This window comes from Echeneis naucrates, chromosome 22 (genome assembly GCF_900963305.1).
Source record: "Echeneis naucrates chromosome 22, fEcheNa1.1, whole genome shotgun sequence".
NCBI classification, from domain to species: domain Eukaryota; kingdom Metazoa; phylum Chordata; class Actinopteri; order Carangiformes; family Echeneidae; genus Echeneis; species Echeneis naucrates.
This window is the reverse complement of record NC_042532.1, coordinates 19999045-20025158: the sequence shown is the minus strand read 5'-3', so window position 1 is coordinate 20025158 and position 26114 is coordinate 19999045. Positions and strand designations below refer to the sequence as shown.

The 26114-nt window shown below is 41.6% G+C and overlaps 2 protein-coding genes across 3 annotated transcripts; both read right to left on the bottom strand.

The window, feature by feature from the left end:
* Positions 1 to 66: 66 nt before the first annotated feature.
* On the bottom strand, positions 67 to 7298 carry LOC115036246 (protein AHNAK2-like). The gene is made up of 6 exons (XM_029494370.1): positions 7189 to 7298; positions 6918 to 7071; positions 6556 to 6707; positions 6235 to 6457; positions 3193 to 3738; positions 67 to 71 (listed from the first exon to the last, which is right to left on the bottom strand). The coding sequence occupies exons 1-6, from the start codon at positions 7228 to 7230 to the stop codon at positions 67 to 69; spliced, it is 1122 nt and encodes a 373-aa protein (XP_029350230.1). The 5' UTR covers positions 7231 to 7298.
* Positions 7299 to 22981: 15683 nt separating this feature from the next.
* Positions 22982 to 25606, bottom strand: LOC115035840 (SERTA domain-containing protein 2-like). 2 transcript variants are annotated; one of them, XM_029493866.1, is made up of 2 exons: positions 25447 to 25606; positions 22982 to 24704 (listed from the first exon to the last, which is right to left on the bottom strand). In XM_029493866.1, the coding sequence occupies exon 2, from the start codon at positions 24698 to 24700 to the stop codon at positions 23954 to 23956; it is 747 nt and encodes a 248-aa protein (XP_029349726.1). In that variant the 5' UTR covers positions 24701 to 24704; positions 25447 to 25606; the 3' UTR covers positions 22982 to 23953. The 2 variants fall into 2 exon arrangements, with proteins under 2 accessions (XP_029349726.1, XP_029349727.1); XM_029493867.1 differs by having other exon boundaries at positions 25452 to 25606.
* Positions 25607 to 26114: the final 508 nt, after the last annotated feature.

Genomic DNA, 26114 nt, shown 5'->3' with positions numbered 1-26114 from the left:
TCTGCAAAGGCTGTACTTCCAGCTCTGGTTTTTCAACCTCTATTTTCTTCCCTGGAATAGAGACCTCTACACTTCCAAGAGTGACATCAACATCAGGAACATCTGGGAGTTTGACATCAGCTTTAGCCTCTGGTAGTGTGACGTCTACATCCTTCTTTGAAAAGCTTAAATCAAATTCAGGTCCTTTTATTTTTGGCATTTTAATTCCAAACTTTGGCATCTTGAATTTGCTTCTTTCTCCATCGGGTTCAACTTCGGTCTGCAGAGATTTGATTTCGACATCTGGTTTTTCAATCTCTATTTTCTTCCCTGGAATCTCAAATTCTCCAGTTCCAAGAGTAACATCAACGTCAGGAGCATCAGGGAGTTTGATCCTACCTTTGGTTTCTGGTAGTGTGACATCTACATCTTTTTTGGACATGCTTAAATCAAATTCAGGCCCTTTTATTTTTGGCATTTTGACACCAAACTTTGGCATCTTGAATTTACTTCTTTCTCCATCAAGTTCAACTTCAGTCCGCAAAGGCTGTACTTCCAGCTCTGGTTTTTCAACCTCTACTTTCTTCCCTGGAATAGAGACCTCTACACTTCCAAGAGTGACATCAACATCAGGAACATCTGGGAGTTTGACATCAGCTTTAGCCTCAGGCAGTGTGACATCTCCATCTTTTTTGGACATGCTTAAATCAAATTCAGGTCCTTTTATTTTTGGCATTTTGACACCAAACTTTGGCATTTTAAATTTGCTTCCTGCAACTTCAGCTTCAGTTTGCAAAGGTTTGACGTCCAGCTCTGGTTTTTCAACTTCTATCTTCATCTCAGGAATAGAAACATCAGCTTTACCGAGATCAATGTCAACCTTTGGGGCATCTGGAAGTTTGATCCCAGCCTTAGCCTCAGGCAGTGTGACATCTCCATCTTTTTTGGACATGCTTAAATCAAATTCAGGTCCTTTTATTTTTGGCATTTTAATTCCAAACTTTGGCATCTTAAATTTACTTCTTTCTCCATCAAGTTCAACTTCGGTCTGGAAAGGCTGTATTTCCAGCTCTGGTTTTTCAACCTCTACTTTCTTCCCTGGAATCTCAAATTCTCCACTTCCAAGAGTGACATCAACCTCAGGAGCATCAGGGAGTTTGATCCTACCTTTGGTTTCTGGTAGTGTGACATCTCCATCTTTTTTGGACATGCTTAAATCAAATTCAGGTCCTTTTATTTTTGGCATTTTGACACCAAACTTTGGCATTTTAAATTTGCTTCCTGCAACTTCAGCTTCAGTTTGCAAAGGTTTGACGTCCAGCTCTGGTTTTTCAACTTCTATCTTCATCTCAGGAATAGAAACATCAGCTTTACCGAGATCAATGTCAACCTTTGGGGCATCTGGAAGTTTGATCCCAGCCTTAGCCTCAGGCAGTGTGACATCTGCATCTTTTTTGGACATGCTTAAATCAAATTCAGGTCCTTTTATTTTTGGCATTTTGACACCAAACTTTGGCATCTTGAATTTAATTCTTTCTCCATCGGGTTCAACCTCAGTCTGCAGAGATTTGATTTCTAGCTCTGGTTTTTCAACCTCTATTTTCTTCCCTGGAATAGAGACCTCTGCACTTCCAAGAGTGACATCAACGTCAGGAACATCTGGGAGTTTGACATCAGCTTTAGCCTCTGGTAGTGTGACGTCTACATCTTTTTTGGACATGCTTAAATCAAATTCAGGCCCTTTTATTTTTGGCATTTTAATACCAAACTTTGGCATTTTAAATTTGCTTCCTGCAACTTCAGCTTCAGTTTGCAAAGGTTTGACGTCCAGCTCTGGTTTTTCAACTTCTATCTTCATCTCAGGAATAGAAACATCAGCTTTACCGAGATCAATGTCAACCTTTGGGGCATCTGGAAGTTTGATCCCAGCCTTAGCCTCAGGCAGTGTGACATCTGCATCTTTTTTGGACATGCTTAAATCAAATTCAGGTCCTTTTATTTTTGGCATTTTAATTCCAAATTTTGGCATCTTGAATTTACTTCTTTCTCCATCAAGTTCAACTTCGGTCTGCAAAGGCTGTATTTCCAGCTCTGGTTTTTCAACCTCTACTTTCTTCCCTGGAATCTCAAATTCTCCACTTCCAAGAGTGACATCAACCTCAGGAGCATCAGGGAGTTTGATCCTACCTTTGGTTTCTGGTAGTGTGACATCTCCATCTTTTTTGGACATGCTTAAATCAAATTCAGGCCCTTTTATTTTTGGCATTTTGACACCAAACTTTGGCATCTTGAATTTAATTCTTTCTCCATCGGGTTCAACCTCAGTCTGCAGAGATTTGATTTCTAGCTCTGGTTTTTCAACCTCTATTTTCTTCCCTGGAATAGAGACCTCTGCACTTCCAAGAGTGACATCAACGTCAGGAACATCTGGGAGTTTGACATCAGCTTTAGCCTCTGGTAGTGTGACGTCTACATCTTTTTTGGACATGCTTAAATCAAATTCAGGCCCTTTTATTTTTGGCATTTTAATACCAAACTTTGGCATTTTAAATTTGCTTCCTTGTCCATCGAGTTCAACTTCAGTCTGCAAAGGTTTGACTTCCAGCTCTGGTTTTTCAACTTCTATCTTCATCTCAGGAATAGAAACATCAGCTTTACCAAGATCAATGTCAACCTTTGGGGCATCTGGAAGTTTGATCCCAGCTTTAGCCTCAGGCAGTGTGACATCTCCATCTTTTTTGGACATGCTTAAATCAAATTCAGGTCCTTTTATTTTTGGCATTTTAATACCAAACTTTGGCATTTTAAATTTGCTTCCTGCAACTTCAGCTTCAGTTTGCAAAGGTTTGACGTCCAGCTCTGGTTTTTCAACTTCTATCTTCATCTCAGGAATAGAAACATCAGCTTTACCGAGATCAATGTCAACCTTTGGGGCATCTGGAAGTTTGATCCCAGCCTTAGCCTCAGGCAGTGTGACATCTCCATCTTTTTTGGACATGCTTAAATCAAATTCAGGTCCTTTTATTTTTGGCATTTTAATTCCAAATTTTGGCATCTTGAATTTACTTCTTTCTCCATCAAGTTCAACTTCGGTCTGCAAAGGCTGTATTTCCAGCTCTGGTTTTTCAACCTCTACTTTCTTCCCTGGAATCTCAAATTCTCCACTTCCAAGAGTGACATCAACCTCAGGAGCATCAGGGAGTTTGATCCTACCTTTGGTTTCTGGTAGTGTGACATCTCCATCTTTTTTGGACATGCTTAAATCAAATTCAGGTCCTTTTATTTTTGGCATTTTGACACCAAACTTTGGCATCTTGAATTTAATTCTTTCTCCATCGGGTTCAACCTCAGTCTGCAGAGATTTGATTTCTAGCTCTGGTTTTTCAACCTCTATTTTCTTCCCTGGAATAGAGACCTCTGCACTTCCAAGAGTGACATCAACGTCAGGAACATCTGGGAGTTTGACATCAGCTTTAGCCTCTGGTAGTGTGACGTCTACATCTTTTTTGGACATGCTTAAATCAAATTCAGGTCCTTTTATTTTTGGCATTTTAATACCAAACTTTGGCATTTTAAATTTGCTTCCTTGTCCATCGAGTTCAACTTCAGTCTGCAAAGGTTTGACTTCCAGTTCTGGTTTTTCAACTTCTATCTTCATCTCAGGAATAGAAACATCAGCTTTACCAAGATCAATGTCAACCTTTGGGGCATCTGGAAGTTTGATCCCAGCTTTAGCCTCAGGCAGTGTGACATCTCCATCTTTTTTGGACATGCTTAAATCAAATTCAGGTCCTTTTATTTTTGGCATTTTGACACCAAACTTTGGCATTTTAAATTTGCTTCCTTGTCCATCGAGTTCAACTTCGGTCTGCAAAGGTTTGACTTCCAGCTCTGGTTTTTCAACTTCTATCTTCATCTCAGGAATAGAAACGTCAGCTTTACCAAGATCAATGTCAACCTTTGGGGCATCTGGAAGTTTGATCCCAGCCTTAGCCTCAGGCAGTGTGACATCTCCATCTTTTTTGGACATGCTTAAATCAAATTCAGGTCCTTTTATTTTTGGCATTTTAATACCAAGCTTGGGCATCTTGAACTTGCTTCCTTGTCCATCGAGTTCCCCTTCAGTCTGCAAAGATTTAATATCCAGATGAGGTTTGTCAACATCTACTTTTCCAAGACTGTCAGTCTCGGGGGCTGCTAGTAGTTTCACCTGTGCTTTAGCCTCTGGTGATGTGACATCCTTTTTTGAAAGGCTTACATCAAATTTAGGGCCCTTTGCCTTTGGCATTGATATGCCAATGTTTGGCAGTGTGACTTTGCTACCTTGTCCTTCTCTTTCAAGCATTTTTATACCTGCCCCGTCAATGCTCATACACATATCAGCCTCGGGCACATTAACACTGACATCTGGAGTGACTCCAAGATCAACACCAAAACCTGTAAGCTTAATGCCACCACTCTTTTTGGCTGGTGAACCACCAGCTGAATCAATGTATTCAAAACTGTCGCTTTCAGGCACTTTGACATCAGTTATGACTCCTTCAGTGTGTCCCGTGCCTTTCTTTGTTTGAGTTTTTGATGTGACTTCTTGATGCAATAAGGTCCTCTCTCCTTTAATTTTATAATCTTTTTGCCCCAAGATAGCTTGTTTTGGTAATTCAATTCCAAGATCAGGGACTCTTATGTCTGGTTTTGAAATCCCAAAGGTGGTCGTTACTTTTGTCTTCTTTCTCTGCTCCTGAAGCATGGTTTCTTCTTTTGCGCTTTCTTTTCCAGGTATTATAATATCTTCACGTTTATCGATCTCAGTTTTCATCTCTATGTCACTTTGCATTGGCATTGAACCGTAGGCTTTATCAGGTTTTTTATAATCTACTTTGGTCTCAGTTAAAAGTTCATTTGAGGGTAAGTCAGCAGCTGTGATCTTTGGTGGTTTGATTGTTGTCTTGGAGATTTCTGGGGGGGCAGTTATGTCAAACTTGGTGAAATGTGCCTCATGTTTTGTTTTTGTATCTACAACTTTAGTTGGCGTTTTCACTGATATTCTTTGTGCATTTGCATCTATCACAGTTATTTCTTCAGGAATAGGTATTCCAGATGTGTCAACCTTTGGCAGCTTAAAACCAGGCAATTTAGAAACTGCCTCTTTCACACTGTCAACGTCAATTAACAGCTGTACAGTTTCAGACTGGTTATCTTCACGATGTCCTGTTGCAATAGCTTTAGGGGCTTTAATTCGTTTGCCTTTGGTCTTCACAGTCTTGTCCTCCATACCTGGAATCTCAATGTCTTCACGTTTGGGAAGCTGTGTCCTAGAAAGATTGCTTTTGGTAAGTTTATCATAAGGATCGTCTTTCATCTCCGTACCTTCACTTTTAAGCTGCTTCATCTTAGCTTGGCGTTCTTCAACATTTTCAGTTGTTTTTTGGATAATCTCCTCAGTTGCAATGTCACTCAGTGTTACTTTAGGCAGCTTGAATGCTTCACCTGCCTTTTTTTCTTGTTTTTGTTTTCTGTCCTTGTCTTTCCTTGCTTTTTCTTCACTTTTCTTTGGAGATTTCTGCATAATTGTTGCATCAGAAATGCTGAGTTCCACCTTCGGCACATTCATTTCCGTCTGTGTAGTCACCATCTTTGCCCTTGCACTCTGGCTGCTGATTATTTGGGTGTTTGCTTCAAGTGGTAGCTGATCTTCTTGTAGCTCTTTTTGCACCTGAAAACCTGGGCTGTCATCAGATTTTTGATTTTGAGGCTGATCTGCTTTTTCAATACTTGCCCCCAGTGTTTTCAACCTTTTTGGTGAGGCTTTTGCTTTGGCATCTTTCTTGGGAGATTTATCCTTTCCAAAAATTTTAATTTTTAATTCAGATGTCTCTTTCTTTTTCTTCTCAGTGGGGGACTTCATACCAGAGGAGCTTTCTTGATCTGCCAGAGCCACAGTTAGATCTGCTGTTTTCAAGGTGCTGTCGATACTGATGAGTTCCACCTTGTGTTGAACTGATTGAGGTTCCATCAGTTTTGGCTCACTTTGTTCAAGTCTTAACTCGTCCACTTTCAGATCTTCCTTCAGATGAACTTCGAGTGTTTCTCCTGAAAGGCTTTCAAGGCATTCAGGTGAAAGCATGTCTGATGCTGTCTGATAATTGTCTGCACTGGTCTGTCCAGTTGTTGGTCCGTCAGTATCCTGGTCTTCAGAAGAACTTATGCGGCCTCTCTTTGTCATGACAGAAAGCTTCATTTTGTGCCTCTTCTTGCCTTTGAGAGCATCCTGAGATTTTATAGGCGATTCTGTGTCACTTGTGGTGGGGCTAAGCTCCAGCTTCCTCTGCTCATCAGCCTCTGAAGAACTGTGAGACCTTGTGAAACGGGACTTCCGTCCTTTTCCAAAGGAAGAAAACTTTGGCCAGGAAATGCGAGCATCCCCACGCCTTTTGGTTTTTCCTTGCTCCCTCATCTCTGGAGCGTAAAGCTCTTCTTCCTGTTGAGCAACAGAAATGTGAAATGTCAGTTTTAGCCAAAACATTTCCGATCAACAAGAGTCTGAGAAGACAACTTAAAAATAATTACAGGGATAACGTTAGAGTCGATGGCTGGTTCAGTCTCTGTGATGTCTGGTTTGCGTTTCAAGCAGAGCTTCACTTTGTAAGCTTGCGCATGCTCCAGAATCTGAATGGCATCTTCATATGACACATTGTCAAAATACACAGTGGCGCTCAGAATCTGATCACCTGTATGATTCAGAAAAAAAAAAAAAAAACATGAGTAGTCATTAAACTTTTCAACTTTATGCGACAGAATATGATGAAAAGATTAAAGTGTTGGTATGTTGCTGAACTAAATTGAAAATTTTCAAATATCAAATTGGAAAATCACTCAGAATTTTTAATTTTCATTAAATTAGATTTTAAAGAATGCAATATTTGCAACTGCTAGCTTACCCTCTTTCAGTTTCAGACTTTTTGAGGCAGGTGACTCTGGTACCACCTCCTTAATGAAGATCCCCTCTTTTCCCCCTCCACCATAAATGAGGCCTTCGGCACATCCATCTTTGGCTGTTTTCACTATCACCCCAGACTCAGGGCTGTGAACTTCCTGTTAACAATTAAAAATATAATCATTTTACCTTGTGCTGTGCTGTTCTCTGCTGCAGCATCCTGGATGGTTTCACAGATACGATGCAAAGAGAAGAGGATGGTGGGAATGTCTCACCTTCAGTTTACTCATCTTTGGAGTTGATCGCTTTTCAAACATGGACCCAAGCCCAGACTTTTTAGTCTTCTTTCCGCTCCCACTTTTGTGTTTTGGGTCATGCTCTGCTTCACACTTTATGGAAAACATAACAAAAATGTTGAAAATGTGACCACACATCATACTTTAAAAAGATTATTGTTACAGTCAGATCTTTAGATGTGTTTAAACACAACACAAAGTGACGGCTATTCCATCACTTTCAACACTATTTACATCACAAACAAAGCGTGACACACTGTGTGCTGTGCATGCATTCATACATGGGAGTAACCACCTCTGGGTCTTTATCTCAGTAAGTAAGAGTAAACAAAACGGAGAATCTCGTATGACAACTCCTCTTGCTGATTAGACACGGCGACAGAAAGGCTGATAAATGATACTCTAAAACACTAATTTGCCCACTTTATTTAATTCTCGTTTAGTGTTTCTTATTTGCTTAGGCAATGTTGTGCTTTAATGCACTCAATGTCACCTACTGTTCTCTGTTTTCATTTGTCAAAGTATATCCTCATATCACAGTACAAGATCAAAATAAATCTGTTAAATACAAGATTATCACAATACGTGTGTTTAAGGTAGAAAAGCATATAAAGGACATATGGTAATCATTTAGAAACCCTGAATTTGAGGGACCAAAGTCTCAGTCACATGTTCATTTCTCAAATGTTTGTTATTCACACAGCAAATTCATTTTGAATCACAAATGGGCTGCAGAAGGACTCAGTGTGTTTCCAAGAATTTAAGTAAACTGGTAATGATCAGCTTTCTCAGTTTGCTGGTTCTTTACCTCTTTGTCACTTTCGCTGAACTTTTCAGGATATTCCTCGACGGGGGATGATCCTTGGGGGCGTGGCCTCTCACCTTCTGTGAACTGAGATGGTTCGTCACATACCTACGAGGATGTAAGGTCAGTCGACAAAAAAAGTCACACGGTCTGTTCCTAAATGATTATTATTAATTTCCTAAACAGCAACTTGTTTTCTTTAGTCACTTAAAAAACAAAACAAACTAAAAAAAAAAGTTTAAACTTTTAACAAAACTGGATCACACGTTGTGAAATGACACTTTGCTATGCCAGAAATGTTACTGTTTAACAAACATCACAATAGTGGCATATTTCCAGGCACAGAGATGCTGGCCGTGTGTCAGGCCGGAACCAGAGTGAAGTAACAAAAAAATTATAATATGTACAGAAAACCTGTTAATTAACAGGATGTATTGTAATAACTTTCATGTCAGACTGTTAAACATTAGAATGTTTCACGAACAAGCCAATTCAGCAATATTTTCACCCCCCCCCCATGAATGTGAAACTTAAAGTGAAACCTACAAAATAAAACATTCATGTACAACTGAGCTCACTCACTGAATCGTCCTCTGTGCCGGGCTCTGGTCCTCTCAGGCGTCGACCAGGTCCTGTTCACCCAAAAGAGAAAACAGGCCCTGAATACCAAAATAATATCTGATTTGATATCTGCTTATTTTAGCAATTCAAAGAGTTTAATTCCGCCGCACACAGAGAAGTGAATAACTTTATCTCAAAAGTATGTTGCATGGCGATAAGCCACAAAATAGAATGATTGCATTAAGTCATTTTAGCAGCATTAGTCTCAGAACTGCTGAGCAAAATCTGTTCACTGTAACTGTGACTAAATTAATATTGCAAAAAACCCCACACATTCATCATTTAAAACTCTTTTGCTGGATTAACTGTGTAATCACTTAGTTTTATTTCATGAAGTAGAGAGTGAAGTCTGACGAGTTGGTTCAGACAGCTCTGGTGTCTCTTCTATCTGAGCAGTAAGATGAGACTTCCACCCTCCCGACTCCTTACAGTTGTTTTCAGCCTCAGAAAACCACTGCAGCCGGTGATGAGACTATTTAGAGTTCTTCCTGGCAATAATCTCCTCAGGGACCTGCTGCCTTCTTTGTCTGTTAAGTGCTCCACTGCATCGACCGGCAGATTAGACTCTTCAGCCCCCTGAGGCTGCCGAAAAGGGAAAGTCTGACTCCAAATGAATCTGGCTGGTCAGATTAGTACTATTACTCACTTTTATACCCACTGACCTATTTGATTCCATTTTAAACTGCCCATTTATTAAAGTGAATTTAACGAGAGGTCCGCTGTGTCACGAAATTCACAGAGTAAAAAATTGAAAATAAATTGGTGTAAAATTAAACTTGACAGTCTTGGGCTGCAGACATTGGCTCATTTTCTGTGATTATCCCAAATTGGCAAATAAATGAATGCTATTGAAAAGCCGATGATCACGATTTTCATTGCACATAAAATGTCGTGAGCAGCTTATTTGTTTTTTCTTGTTTGACTGAAATTTTGGCCTTTTTTTAACTCAAACACAACACTCCTACTCAGATTAAGAAAGTGAATGTTAATGATGTTCAGTACATAAGAAAGAAGTTGGTTTATTTATTTATTTATTTATTTATTTTTTGCAGTTACAGAAAATGCCAGCTAAATGATGCAAAACCTTAAAGTTGTTTTCCTTCAGATCTTGAGAATGAAAGTTATATTACCATCTGACAACAATAGGCACAATTGTTTGTGTGTAGCATCCTATAGTTACTCAACAAAGCTGCACAGTGACACGCCACCTTCTGCCCTGCACTAATATGTATCATGTGAGGAGCCCGTATAAGTGCATTAAAGGACAGTTAAGGCAGCAGACTGATGGGATAAAACCTCCTTCTGTATCAGGGTGTGTCACTGCCGCAGCATTGATCACTCAAGATCAGGTGACATTACAGCTGCACGATAAAATAAAACCTACAACACAACCTGCCCTGATGTCATCGAGCCTCCTCGCCTCATCAGAAATGATGTCAAGCAACATTTACTTGATGAGGATTTACACGATAAACTCCCAGTGGATTGAAAACACCACAGTCTAGACATGTTGGAAAACACAATAAACAAATGTCTTTGCAAGGTTTACCTTCAACATCCAGTCATCAAAATGGTTGTCTTTCAAAACAACAACAACAAATTGTTGTCTGTTGTCCAAACTGCCCTTAAACAATCCTGGTGTGAGTGTGACTGCCAAAGTGCCTTAAGTGATTTGCTCAGCCTCAGATGGACAAAGGAGGCGGGACCTTACCTGAACTTGAGTCACTGATTTAAGTGTTATCTAATTTTCTCACAGTGATTTAGCTCTTGGGACTGTGCATTCCCGAAAATAACCTCAGATTTCAATACTTAGATGATTTAAGATCCCAGATAATTACTTTTCAAGAGGTTAGTTTTCACCCATGTCTGTTTATTTATCAGCAGAATCAAGCAAAAAGCACTGAACTTGTTGAAGGCTGTGACAAGAATCCGTCATATTTTGCTGGATCATTTCCATTTTCACTTTAAAGTAAACACACTGCATGTAGCTCACAGACTGTGTCATTAAGCAAAAAAGTGAACCAACATCCGGCTAGACAAATAGTACTTCTGATTATGTAACTGTGAGTAAACAGCAACAACTCATCAATAAACCAAAACACAAAACAATTAAAACCCTCCATACGGCCAGAGCTTCCATTAACCAGTCCATGAATAAATCCCCTAAATAAGCCACGATAATGAGCTCTGAACAAGCTTATTGGTTGTGTAAAACCTATTTCTATTTTACTTTTGTCTCTTGACAAACTGAATTTTAGACTATTGTGATTCTTTTGATGATCAGTTATTCTGTTTAGTATTCATTTGATTAATCCCTTAACCATTTTTGTCCATGAAACATTTTAAACCAGCCAATACATTTTAAAGAAAATGTTTTGTTTTTTTAATAAGTAATGATTAAGTGCATTAGATGGTTGAAACACTTGGTCCACTTATTGTTGTTTTTGCTGTGGCGTTATGAGCAGCTACGAACAGCGCAGTGTATCAACAGGAAGTGAAGGCAGAGCAGAGAGCTGGAAGATGATTATGTAGTTCTCATGTTATTTTCCACCTGATTCAGGCGGATACCCAGTATTTACAGGGTCAGTTTAAGGCGCCGCACACACAGAACCTCCTTTTTCAAATATTTGCTGTGAGGGTGTTGTAGAGGCCTTGATAAGGGCTCTCTGCTGACTAAAACTGTCAAAATCACAATCAGCTGTTAACCCGTTGGACTTATCACAGGCTAGATAAAGTGTCCATTTCAAAAAGCCGTGGCCTCTAATTTTCTAATTTGACTTTGAAGGTGATATTCTACAGCTACACAAGCCCGAGCAGCAGATGCCCAGTCTTCTGTGGTGCACATCCTGCATGATTCATAGTTGGGTGCTACTGCAGCTCTGGATTTGGGTGTGGCTCCTCCCTCAGTGCTTCTGCTAATGTGACAGGGAGCGATGTTTATAACCTGCAGAGACTGTCTGCTTCAAACTGCGCCGATGTGGAGACCTAAAACTCCTCCACACCGAAACAAACAACATGACAGTGAAGCTCTCTGAAACTGGTTTCAGTCAGCATCGATTCAAATGAAAAACATATCAGGAAACCAAGAAAGTGGAATCCTACAACTATAACTGCATAGATTTTCTCCTGATTGGAAGTCCTAAGTAGACTGTGTTAGCTGCCTGTCCTCAGCTCATCCTTTATGTAACCGCCTTCTGCTGCAGTTTGTATTTCCTTTTGGGACTCCCCCTTCGTTAAGCTCACATAAAGTAATACAACTCATTAATTTGTCCTCCTGCTCATCTTTTGTACAACAGGAAGACACAAGCTCTTTTCACTGCTCCTTAAACTCAAGTACAGCAAGTCCTTTCTGTGTTTTTGCGTCCAAATTATAATAACATTTGAGTGATGGGGGGAAAGAAAGACAAAATTAGATTTTCTGCATGGATTATTTGAGCATGAGACCGTAAAGGCGCATGCTTTCAATCTATTAAACTGCTGAGATTTTCATCACAGCTCTGGAATTCGTATCTTAATCTGCCCGTGTTCCCACGACACGCAATCACACCGAAAAAAATGATAAACAATATTACAGCTGCTCAACAACGCACACTGTGTGGTAAACTGTGCTTGCAGTCGGTTGTTAGTGCTTGTTGTGTTACCTTCCCAGAACAAGGAGTGACTCGGATTTAAAGGTGATATGAATATTAATCTGTTTACAGCTGAGAGTTAATAGTTTTTCACGTCATTTAATTCACGTTGGGTTTTTGGAGATTGATGATGGTAACTCAAAGATCTTCAAGTCTGAGTTTAAGTTTTATTTAATGGTTTAAATGTGAGAAGCCAAAACAGGAGCAATGGTTGAAATGATTGGTTCTGTATGTTAAAATAATCAATTAAAAAAAATATATATCGGAATATTTAAGACAGTCAGGACAAACAGCTCAGAATGACTCCTCACGAAAACTATTGAGTGACGGCAGCCTCCCAAAATAACTGTTCAAGTGGTGATAATTGATTTAAGATCAGTGAGGCTGATGGTTTCTAAAGGATCAGAATTGTCTGTGTTAGACTCCGCTGCTAAGTGTTTAAACAGCTACTCTGCTAAAACCCAAAGAAAATCTTTAACCTTCAGTGGTTGAAACTCATGTACCATAAGATGTCCACTAAAAGCAAACTAACTCTTTTAGTTAGATCTAACAGAGACGTATCCAACAGAAGATTGAAAATGTGTTTTCAACATCACTACGTCATTAATTTCACACAGACTGTAACTACATTCTGTGGCCACCTACGTGATCGGACACATGTGTGTTGTCATGCTGAAATTGCGCAGGTAAATTATCAGCATCCATTTGGTGTAACAACAAATATTCCTTTAACCCTGCATTTATAATCATGAGATATCTATAATGGGACCCATCAAACCAAAAAGATATGCAAATTTTTCAATATAAATTAAAATTTGCTGCAGTGAATCTGACAGATAAACCCTGCAGCTGTGGGTTTTTGCCAACGAAGGTTTTGCTAAATTTGGGATGAGTTTGATCTCCACCTCCAGGAAGTTACCCTGCACTACTATTTTTGCAATCCTGATTTTTCCTTTACTGAGCTGCCAAAGAAACAGAGTGTTTCTGTCTTTCAGACTGCGCGTCAAACACTCAGCAGCCGGAAGAGAGGATCTGCCTGACATCCCCGATGATGACATCCTCCAGCACTCCCCTGCACTCTGCAGACACACCCAGCACTCACTGCAGGTCAGAAACACAGCTCAGCATCAGCACCAGCTGCCTCAAACTCGCTCTCCGTCTCTTCGTCACAAACACACACACACACACACAGATACTGAACCCTGCTGCTGAATGAGAGAATTGCTCAGAGGAAGGCAGCGCAGAAATACTGAGTCATAGACAGAGGAAGGACGGAGCAGAGAGAGGACAGAGAGCGAGGAGAGCGATGCCCACCCGTCCCTGAGGAGGCAGCGTGCCAGTTGGGGAAGGCCAGGTGGAAACAGTCGCACATGATGGCAGCGGTGTCGGTAGCAACGAGGGAAGTGGTGGTGATGGTGGTGGGCCAAGCAGGTGCTGCTGCTCCTTCCCCCTGCCTCGTCCTGGATCAGCCTGGATGTGCAGGTCAGCGATGGATGAGTTGCAGAAATTGGAAGAGAAGAGAGAGCTGGCTGCTGCCTTCAGAGCTGTCCACCGAGTGAAAGAAACTCCCTCTCTGCCCCGTAAACATGGACCACCAGTGCAGCACACTAACTTCATTATGGGAGGAGCTGCCCCCCCCAAATCTCGACAGCACACACAGACATATCCCTCTCTTCTCTTTCTCCTCCTCCTCCTCTTCCACTTTCCTCAGTTCAGGCTCATTGATCAGCCTAATCGGACAAGGACAGCCACGATGTCAGCTTCTGGCTCCAGGAGTAATCAGAGGGGGGCTGAAGAAACACTCTATTGACAGGGAGCCGCAACTCAATTTGATGCTGTGTACACTTGGTATCAAACCCGTCATTGTGAACAGGGAGTCATGATGTGGAAGATTTCAGCTGATTATTGTTGTAATTAAACTGAGGGATAACCTGTTCTGAGGCCGTGTGATGCTGCAGCCTACAGAGTTTGGATTTATGTGCAGGACAAACAAACAACAAAAAAAGTCTGAATTCAGTAACTAATCTGTTCGTTGATGAAACTTTTGAGACATTTGAAGCAAAAACATTCTGAGCTTCCTGCTCTTTTAGCAGGATTAACTGCTTTATTTTCTGCTTTGTGAAAGTAAACTGAATATTTTTGGCTTTTGAATAGTTGAGTGGAAATTTGAAGTTGCCTCTTTCATTAACAATATGAGAAGAATCTGTAGTTTATCAGACTTGTTATGATAAACTCAAGTACAGCAAGTCCTGTTTGTCTCAGTCACGCCTGTCACAGATACAGTCAGTGTGCAGCTCATCATCTTACAGTATGAGGCGTCTTGTGACCTCATGGAAAAGCAGAAAACAATGGAAGCTGAATTTGTTTTTCTTCACTCGGAGGAAAAAACGAGGGCTGTTGAAAAACGGTGCACCATGAATTATAGATACTGATGTGGGGACGCAGAAGTAACAAACTGCTGAAGCTTTGAATTTAAGGAAAACATTATATATGAATTTATAAAATTCTACACTGAACAAAAAATTTACCACTTTTTTTGTTTAATATTATCATAAATAAGTATTCTGTGGGTTCAAACAGAAAAAGCTGATGGGAACTATTTGATGCCTTACAAAAAAAAAAAACCAACTACAGTTATAGTCAAAACCAATAAATATATTTCCACCACACACCAAAGAGTTGCGAGAAACACGTGCTGGAACAGCTGCAGGTCTGTGGTTGAGACATTAATTTAGGGCGGATTGCTCCTTTAACAGCTCTGCGTCAGTGTCAGGTTTTATCAAAAAATCCATTTGGATATTTTACCTGCATGCCGGCTAATATCTCACAAATCTGAGCAAATCATCGCTGCCACATCGTGAAGTTGTGCTTGATGGTCAGTGCTAAGTGATATTTGGATCTGAGAGCGAAGCTACCAGTGCATTAGCCATGTTGGACCGAGCACACAGATCAATACCACTGAAATGCAAGGCAGCACTATGGTGACAGGAAGCTCAGGTATCAGACCTGCCTCGGGTCTTCTCTGAATGATTCTTAACTCAGCTCGGTTGCTGTGTGGTTTCTTCCCTGTTAAGTAGAAATTTATTCTGAATAAGTAAATAATATTTTTTGACGGGAGAATTTGTTAATCTACTCCATTACAAATCACAAAGTTTCTCTTCCAGCTTCCTGTTTTGCTTGAAACAAGCATTTCTGGTTTCATAAATGTTTGTTCTTTAAATCTGCATTCAAGGCAGGGCAAATCCAGACAGATGAGATAATCCCTTTACATCCTTTTTCTTTTTTTCCTCATTCGCCTTTTTCTTGGCTTTGAGCAGCCAAAGTGACACAGCATTTAGTCTTGGCTCATTTTCAAAAAAACATTTCCAAACCTAAATCACTTTCTGTCCGCAGAGGGGGATAAAAAACATCCACAACAGGCTCAACAGCTTCGTTTCTCTTTGCTGCTGGAGCCAAACACCACAGTCATATTCTAGGTGTTGAATTTATGGACGTATATGTGTAAAATCAATCTCCTGATGCATTCATCAGAGAGTATGTTACATGAGTATGTGAGAAGACCTGAGTCAGGACCAGAACAACAACAGCGATCGAGATGTTCTGTGGTTTGTTCTTGATCCGTCTCAGGTAACACGTCAAACGGTGACCTTCACAAAAACAGAGCGCTCACATTTGAGAGACAAATCTTTAATGCCCGACTGCTCTGAAATCAGTTTCACTTCAAAACACGATGAGCGGATCGAGCTGCGAAACTGATTTACTCTTTTCATGCTAACCTGAAATGGCCCCAGTTGCTAACATAAGACTGCTGTTGTTTAATCCTTTAAATTTAAACAAGAGAAATGTACAGAGATCATATGATGTAAAGAGCATGAGATTTTTAATTGGATGAACGAGTAAATAAACAGTTTTGCTAAAGAATTTGCTACCTTAGCAGTTACAGTAAAACTTGGTTCTGGTAGTTTGAAGTGTTTTTCTGTCCTGAAGCGACTCTGATGGATTTGTTGCAGTTAACATGAAAATGTCTGGGAAGGTGACCGACTTGGTGGATATGAACTTGAGTTCCCAGAGAAACTGAATCTGAAGAGCGTTCCACACAAAATGGTGTGAAAGGCAAACCTGCTGATTCCTAAGATGGGACGGCGTCACATGCCACAGAGGCCTTGTGCTTTTGTGTACTTCTAACACACATGGACGCACAAACATCCAGACTCATACCACAGATTTCATGTTGACTAATTTTAAGTGAATGTTTATGCTTGAGATTTCTGCTGGAATGTGTGTGGACAAGATCCAAACCTGCATATATCAAACAACCACCGGATGCATCACCGTTGTCAGCCACTCATCTCCAGCTTTGTAACTTGCTGTCTTTGTTTGAAAACCGTATCACAGTGAAGTTTCACTCAGCTGTTTTTTTAGATAACCTTTGCTGATTTTTTTTTTTTTTTTTTTTATTATTGGAAACATTTTGCTGTTAAAATACCTCAATGTTAAATCATCTGAACAGCAGTAAATGCACGGAAATGTAAAGTTATTGCCCATGATGTTTATCACAGGGCTTCGTTGCTCACAGAAAATAAAATTTCATCCGTTTGTGGGCAATCTAAGGGCAAGCATTATGTAACTTTGTTGAATATGAGACGGGTTCTTATGTTGTTCCAGCAGTTAAGTTCTCCGTGTGTTCTAACTGTTTCCACTCACATTTCTTTCAGCCCAAGGAACAGTCATTGTGGTGGATGAGAGGGCTGCTTCAAATGTCCAGCTCCAGGTAAAGTTGCACATTTACTTTCCCAGCATCTGCGCACAAACTGTTGTTGAGCAAACCAAAGCAGCACAATCATGCAGATAAAACACCAAAGAATGTTTTTGCACCATCTTCCCACATATTTATTTGTTGTTTTAACAGTGAGAAACACTCATTAGTCAACATTCAGGAGTCCGCTTGACTTCATGTGCTTGAAAACCTGGAAATGAAAGTTATGAGTTGGACGTTTAACAGTAATTAAATATGACGTGCCAGTCACTGACCTGTTTTTAATATTGCTGCCTCAGAAAACAACCAGCCAATCAAAAAAGAGAAATCCGTAGAGAGGCCATGTTATTAAAATGTTTTGGTTTGTTTTCATCATCAGATATACGAAGAGACACTCATTTAATTTATCTGTTGATCACTGTGGTGAGCTTAAGTGAAATTTAATACTTGACCAGAAAAACTTTAACTAGAGTATAATTTATGAAAACATACCAGTCAAAAGTCAGTCCCTCTGTCATAATTCACCTCCATGCACATTAATGGCCATATGCATGTGTCTCGTTTACATCCCACCGGTGGCAGACATGACTAATGGAGTCTACTCTGCCTTTAATTACCCACATTTTTTATTCATTTGGGAGAAAATTAGATTGAACCATGCAGGCAGCTCAGCCATGTGGTACCATGATCAGCAGAGTTGGTCAAAGGTCGTAACCCCAAAGAGTTTATTCAGACATTTTACCAGAGATTCACTGATGAATAGCTTTTACACGTTCTCATGTGTTTCTCTGTTTCCGCCCTTTAATTACTGTCCATTTGGTCAGGAGTCGCAGACTTTCCAGCTATGCTTAATACAAATTCAATTCAAATTCTCTTTAATCAGTAATCATGGCTCAAGCAGCCCCCTTCCTTTAAATAGTAATAATAATAATAATCATAATAATAATATCAGCATTGTTGAAAACACATCCGGATCTGCTACTTAAAAAGAGCTAAATTTTTCAACATTTTACTGTTAAATTGCATATAAACTATAAAATAAAAGTCTTTTCTCATTCAGTCAGACGTAGCTCTTCAGCGACCATTTTATTTCCTAGTCAGTAATATTTTTTATTGCTGGGTTGTTTGTCATCAATACATGCAGTGTTGGCTTTTTTTGTTAATTTTTTTAAATTCACAAGAAAAATCTTGATCAGTGACTGCAGGTGTGAAAGAATAATATTTCCATCCTTCAATCACCAATTAATCACACTCCAGTAAAGTGCAAGTAAATTCAGTGTCCTTGGTTATTTTCCATCACCGGACTGATTCCAAATTTTCTGAGTAATGTTAAAATAGTTGCTGTGGAATGTTTTTCATATTTTCAGAAAATGTTAGTCCGACCAAAACAGCGTGCTCTTTGTTGAGTTGATTCAGATAAAGTTTGGCAGCAGCTGTTCGGAGATGGCCCGATCTTAAACTTCTCCTGTCCCCGTTCATTAGTGATCACGTGGTCCGAGGTCGAGCCCTTTGGCTGCCGCGCTCTCTGTCGTACAGTCAGTCAGTGTGGCTGCCCATGAAAAACAACATACCAGCACTTGATTTGTGTTGATGTGTGATGAATGAATGATTCAGTTTTTAATCCATTTCTCCACAAGCGAGGGTGTTGATGTCACATCTCCTCGGTGCCCACATCTGCTTTCATTAGGACGGGTCACATTTGGACGTGACTCGGAAAGTCGCAAGATTTCAGTCATTTTAAGACTCCTTGCTGGTGACGGTCCGGATATTGTCCGTTCCATGCTCGTCAACACCTTCAGACACTTTCACTACATCCAACATTGAGCTGAACTCAGACATGAACCACCTAGAACTTGTCTACCAAAGGTCAAAGTCAGGTCATTCACATTTTTCTGTAACGTTTTTAGCTTTCCACCAGTCAAGTGCTTTTACTTGTTATGGTTTCACTTTTAAAGCACCGCTTCACAATTTTTCAAGTCCAGCTTTGTCCTGCTGTAATGACTCCTCTTCTTCATGCTGGCCATGAAAACATCCTTTCCTCAGTGTACTCTGAAGTTTAGCTGAAATAGATTTTCAGTTGTTAAAGTGAAAAATCCTTTTTGATCCAGAGGGGAATAATGTAAAAGTCAGAATTTCAAATACTATGACTTTAAATGGGTCTGTCTCAGACTGCTGAGGCCTCATATCAACTTCAGGTAAACTTCAAATCTGTCTTAGCACAAAATGAGGCCTGTGTTTGGTCCGCTGACTGACTCGATGATCTCACAGTCACCTGACTGTCACTTTAAAGCTGAAAATGTGAAACTGTCCTTTAAGCTTTCAGGCCTCTGATCTTATAGATCATCTACAACATTTTTAATTAACAAGTCAATAAGTGCTGCTGGGTTTACATCCCGTCCTATTGTTTTATGACGGCGGCGGTTGTTTGTTCTGCGACTGTTTGCTGACTCAGCCTGGTAGTCGGAGGCTTTTCTGAGCCAAAGCTCGGCTTCACTGCACCACAGTGGCCTGAAGTCCGCCCGCAGAGAAACATTAAACCCAGACCCAGGGTGGACCTGCATGCTGTCCTGTCAGCCTGTCCACACCTTCAGGTCTGACAGACAGACAAAGAGGGTCAGACCTGATCTCTCCGCATGTTAAAATGGCAGCAGCAGCAGCAGTTCACGTGTTGCTCCTCCTCATGTGAGGCCACTCCCTGAAATTCCAGCACCAGATCCCTCCAAGCAACAACAATCGACTGTGTCTGTGCCTCGGTCTCACTCAGACTCAGAGCTGCGCTCAGAGAGGGATGAAATGCACTAAAAATGGATTTCTGCACAGATTACTGCTGCAGATATCTGTTGCATTTCTTTTCCTTTCTGTCGATGTGTATCTGCACCATAAAGTAATAAATACAGAGTCAGAACACAACTTATGCTTTGCGGAGCCACATTTAAACTGATTTCATCCAAAGCAGCCATTTGGGAAGCTTTTTGTTAATCTAACATAAGTGATATTGACAAGGAGGAACAGTTTATACGTTTATAAGTATTCAAGTCCACGTTTGAGTAAATGGGATTTTATTTGATTGTTTCTATTTTGTGAGCCTTTCAGTCTGATTGCATTGGTCCGATCCACACAAGGTACGGCCCACTCTCAGGATTATGGCAGATAGCTATTTTATATCAATAACAACAATAAAAGTTTTATTACATTTTAAAAATATTGCTGCCTTTTTGTGTGTGTGCGGTGTTGACACGTGTTATGGTGTTATGGAAAGGATTTACTGCCCTGTAGTGCTGCAGATGTGTCGAGGTGAAGGTGAAACGTGAGATTAGGCCTTTCATTCAGTACATGACTAGGATAGTTTCCACTGAGCTTAGTGCCATTCCCAGGAACATATCTGCCCCTCAGGAACAACCTGCGGGACTCATTTTTACCGACAGGCGCCGTGGCTGCTTTGTGCACAGCTCAGGTTCCCTCCATCTGATACCGTGCTAGTGAAGAAGCTGCAGAAACTGCAGACAATGTCTTCAACAAACACCAAACCACTAAATGTACAGCACTTTCTGAATGTGCACCGTCATGCTCGCTGTACTCTCACATCTGCTCTTCCATCAAACGGCCACCAGAAGGCAGTCTTGACTTTAACTTGGCTCTTCAGTGTCACATGGAAATCAAAGGGGTAATTTCGCTGTGATGCCCTCAGTTCAGACTCCCAGGCTGTGTGCTGTGTGCTACAAGCTCCAATATTCAGTTACTGCTGGTTAAACATGACTAAAATTCACACTGGGGATGAGATGTTGAAAAAGGCAAAGGAGTTCTGCTGAAGAACGAGAGAAACGTTTGCCTCAGAAGCAACGCTCGGGGCAAAGGAGTCCATGGGATATGAAAAAAACAGAGCTTCACCATAAACCACATGTAGTCAGTCATGTATTGACGAAGACCTCATTGTGCGTCCATGACTGGTGTGTAGTGAGGCATGTTCCTCTGAGAGCTTGTCAGAAATGATGCTGTAATTATCTGTTTCATGATCAGTGCTTGAAATGTGGATGCGATATCATTCATTCGTCCTGAGTGATGTTGTGTAACAGTTTGTCAAAGGAATCAACACCCACACGACGCAGAGAAGGTATTTTTTTACTATATTATTGAATAAAATCTATAAAATATTCCACAAAAAATACATTACATCATCAATAATCGTCGTTACCCAGCAAACTTATCCTTCAGTTACATTTATATCATAATCAGCGTCAACAACATACAGCTTGTGCTTTATAGACCCTGCTCACACTGTTTCATACAATTATAAATAACACTGCAGCCTTCCGTATTGTAGTCAGTCCTGCCTGATGGATTAAATGGGTGGGAGGGGGGGAGAAAAAAAAACCAAGTGCTTTATTTCACAGGCTGAAATCCAACTGATTCACACTGTATGTTTCTGCAGAACCTTTAGGAGCAAAAACAAGTTGTTGTTGAAGCAGCAGTGTGCTCCTCGCACATCTCGTGTGATTGGTCCGTGGTCTGAGTCTGTGCAAAAACAAGCTGTAGCCCCTCCTACTGAAAGAGTGACGCAAGCTTCTTCCTCCCACCCCTCCTCCTCTTATTTTTTCCCTCCTCCTGCCTCAGCTAGTCCGCTGTCAGCCTGTCAGAATACATTAAGCTCATATGCCAGTAGTGCTTGCTGAAAAAGGCCAAGAAAAGAAGGAAGGAACGGCGTAATTTCTGTGCTTTACATAAGACCCCCAAGATCTTTGAGGTTTTTCTCAATGAAGCTGAAGCCACCACAGACACCGCAGCACGAGTGAAAATCAGGTTCAGCAGTAAGGCACAGCGTCGACATGAGACCAGAGATGGAGACGAGGACGGATCACTTTGGTCTGACAGGACTGCTGTTGGAGATCAAACAATGAAATAAATGCCGTCAAATAGTTTCCATCAGTAACAAAGAGTCTATGGCTCACGGTGTGAAACAGGAGTGTCCAGGTTAACTGACAACAAACAGACATCAGGAGGTAGAACAGGAGTAAACCACAGAGAGGGAAGGTCCAGCCTCTGATTCATCACAACCTTTCATTTGCTTCATCTCTTCTTCTGAACTGGAGATTGGAGTTTCAATTAGAAACACATTAAACTTAAAACAAAAAAAATTACAATAAAAATTCACACCACCAAGGCCATAAAAAGACACAGGCTTCTGTTGTCATTTACAATTCTGGGACATGGAAAAGTCCTGATTGTTGACTTGAGGCAATCAGCTCCTCGGTTACATTACTCTTTAAAATACATGTTCTCTGCTGCGTTCATATCACGCAGGTTTTACTGTAAAATACAAGCTGCCGACAGGGAATAACTGCTGAGTGTGTTTCTTGTGCAGACTCTGATAGTTTGTCCCATTTGGTGTCACAAATGGCGGAAGATATCAACAAATCAACGGACGTGGCAGAGAATACACCGACAGTTCACAAAGAGTCTAAATGATAAGTTACACTCACACCCAAACAGACGCTACATATAAAGCCCAAGTAATATCTGCTGCAGTTTGTGGTTGAGTTTTCATTCATAAATAAGAATAATAATAACAATAAAGGCGTCTTAACAAGTTAAAAATATTTTACCCATTTTCTTTCAGACCGAGATCTTTTCCCATTGTCCCCGTTTCTTGTGATACGACATCACAGAGATCGGGCTCTTGTTTCTTTGGCTGCTAAATCCCTAAATTCCCTAAACCTCCAACAGACAGGCGGTCCACCCTCAGACCGCCGGCTCCAGCTGACGTCCGCTTCTAATTTAAAGATCCTACGTGGTGCAACAAACCACATCTAGTCCACGTGTCGAAGGGAAGCCCAGGCCTTTGCCCTCCTGGGTCGCTGAAGCACGACCTCTTAAGTAATTGAAGGGATTTCAATTAATAATCAACCCGGCTCTGAGTGACACACAGCCCTCGGCAGCTCACGTTCCTCAGAGCTGCTGCTTGTGCTTTTTTTTTTTTTTTTTTTTTTTTTTTTTTTTTTTTTTTTACTAAAACTCAACAAAACAGGAAAGAAATGTGGCGCAATGACACAAAATACTTAAGGCTCCATCTGCATTTTCAGTTTCATTGAATGGAGTAAAAATCCAGCTTCCATTGTGACGTAGCATCAAGCTATTACGTCCGTCCAGTGTGTTACAACACAACGTCACCGGGGTTACAACAACTCTTTGTGTAGACACGTCTTACTACAAATTTCTCACAGATGACTCAAGATTAAACCTGTTCCTAAGACTGAAAGCAGTGAGTGTCGAAAGTGTCCGATCGAACTCCCACACCCGTATCTGGTATCTGTAAAGCTGCAATTTGCATATATCTTTGTGGATTTATCTGCCAGTTGTGTTCTCAAATAAATGGTTTGGCCTATAAAACGGCAGAACAAGTAAAAAACAAAAAAACAAAGCCCCATTAAAATTTCCGAGAATCCGGGGCAACATCTTAAATTACTGCGTAGAAGAGCAGCAATTTCTCTCATTTTAGAAGCTGGAATCTGTAATTTAGTTCGACAGCTGACTTTAAATTGTTGCTGATTATTTTTCTGTCAATCACAATGTTTTTCTACCATTTGTGGAAATATCTTGTTTTGTCTGAGGATTTGTTTTGAAGTGGATTTTCCTCAATTCTTCATCTGCTAAAATAAATATTTTGCGTCTGATTTGAGCTTGTGTGCAGAAATCGAGATGCTGGATGGTTCCTTGTAAATGAAATTAGTTAGTGTTTTGTTCCGCCTGAAATAAACGGGACAGATTTTCAACCAAAATGTCAGATGGAGCCTTAAAATATCCAAAGTTAATCGACTCTAACCTCAGTCTTTGTTCCCTGACTCCGGCGTTACCGTCCTCGGTCAGAGTAGCTGCGAAAAAGATTCCAAGTCTGTGGTGAACCAAGTAAAGTATTTGTCCACGAGTCTGTCTCGGCGATCAGGATTTCACCAGAATCTCCATGATGTGGTCCAGCTCATTCAGGTCCATCAGACACGACTGAAGACTCCCAGGCGAGCTGTGAGCGGGAGGACGCATTTTCACGTCCTCGTCCGCCCAGAGCGACACGCTGACCGGCCACAAGGAGCCCGACGCCCAGGCGGACGTTAGATCGGAAGTCTCGTACATTGATGTGTCGATGTCCTCGAAGATGTCGTCCAGGGCGAAGTCGCTGAGGTAGCCCATGGCGTTCACTGCATCGCTAAAAGCACTGACTGTGGCGGCGGGCAGCGGTTTCTGCTGGTCAGGAGGGCTGTTCGCCTCCTGGGACGGGGACTCAGGGGAGGCTGGCGGCGACAGAGACAAGTTGTCCCCATCGCCCTCTGCACACCCGGGGCACGTCACCGGCATGTCCTCCCTGAAGTCGTCCCTGAGAATACAGGAGTCAGGGTGGACGTCCGGGCTGCAGGTTCCCACCCCGTCGCTCCTCATGTCCTCCTGGATCTGCCTGAGAGTGTTGATGAGCAGCACGGAGCGGCGAAGGCTGAGCTCCATCCCCACCTGGTAGCGCTGGAGCTTCTCCAAGCAGAGGCCGAGCACCACCTGACGCTGCTGCAGGCGGCTCATCTCAGACCTGGAGGGACCCACCAGGAGCTCGTCCTCCCCGCCCTCGTCCCCATCCTGCTCCGCCTCGACCTCCAGCTCCTCCAGGCAGCTCCACTTTCGCTTCACGCCGCAACCCAACATCGACCTGAGCCAGCGGAGAAAGTCCAGCAGTTAATATGGGACTAGACAAACGAATCCATTTTGTTTCAGTCGCCGTGTATGACTAAAAGTGGGCACACGTTTATTTAGTCCACATTCTTCACTGTGTCTGATATCTGGGTTTTAATGGAGAGCAGCTTTGAGCTAAAACAGTCAGTCAGTCAGTCAAATCACAATCAAAATGGTTGCAGATGAATGTCCTGCAGGTCGTTGGTCCATTAATCCACCGAAGATTTCAACACAACACAACACAACATCCCATCGGCCTGAGCTGTCCGTGTAGTAAAACCCTGCAAAGAGTTTATGTAACAGCAAACATGGCAACTTTTCCATTTAGTTTCACTTCAGCGGCTCCATCAAAAACACAACGGCTCACAGATATCGACTAAACTACACAAGTTTCCCGGGTGGGTGTGACGTTTTTAGTTATTTTCTTCCATTTCAGACTTCTGACAAGTGAGCAGTGTAGCTGAAATGACTCAGGCTGAAAGGCTTCACTCATCCACAGAAATAAAACACAAGTTTCCATGACAGCTCGTTTGAGGAGCAGCAGATTAAAGCTGATTGAGGATCTCTGCTCTTAATGTCACTGTCTGAATTATTTTGGCCCCCAAAGATCATCCAGGGGGCCCTTCGGGGTCCCCGAGCAGGAGAGAGGACCAAGTTTAAAGGGGGCAGCCATCAGGAGGATAAAGAGAAAGGAGCTTTAAAAAACAAACAACAACAACCTTACGTGTCATGAGCTGCAGAAACCCGTCGTGTTCGTCGGCGTTCCTCCGCTCTCGGCTCCAGGAATATGAGGAATGTGCGGGCCGTCCAGCGGCGGCGGCGGCGGGGGGAGCTCCGGAGCCGGGCCCGGCTCTGATTGGTGCTCCAGCCGGGGACCGGGCCTCCTCCTCCGCCTCTCACGGGGCAGCGAATGTGCGGCTGGCTGTTCCGGCCGACGGCCGCCGCTGCCTTCAGGGGCGGCTCGGAAAAGTCAGATACACTGAAAAGTAACATGGGCAGTTACCCCTTTCAGTGTTTTCTGTCCCTGGTTATCAACATCATGAGCTCCATCATCTCATCATTTCCTTATTTATCCACTGCTGGTCAGATTCAGATACATCTGCTGTTCTTCTGATAACGTGATATAATATCTGACAACAAATGATTAGCTCTTTGATCCACAGAGATACTTGCTGGCGTGCGGACGGATACCAGTCCAAGATTCGTTGTTCTGGTTCTGATATTGGAGAAGTTGGTTCCTGCATATTTTTGTGTGATTTAAGCGCTTCAGCAGGACATCAGTTTAGAAAAACATGAAACCAGCCTTTTGGGTTTGTGAGTTGCTGTCAGTTCCAGAAAAATGAAATGTTGTCTGTAAATATTTTGAGTATTTGCATCCAAATGCACC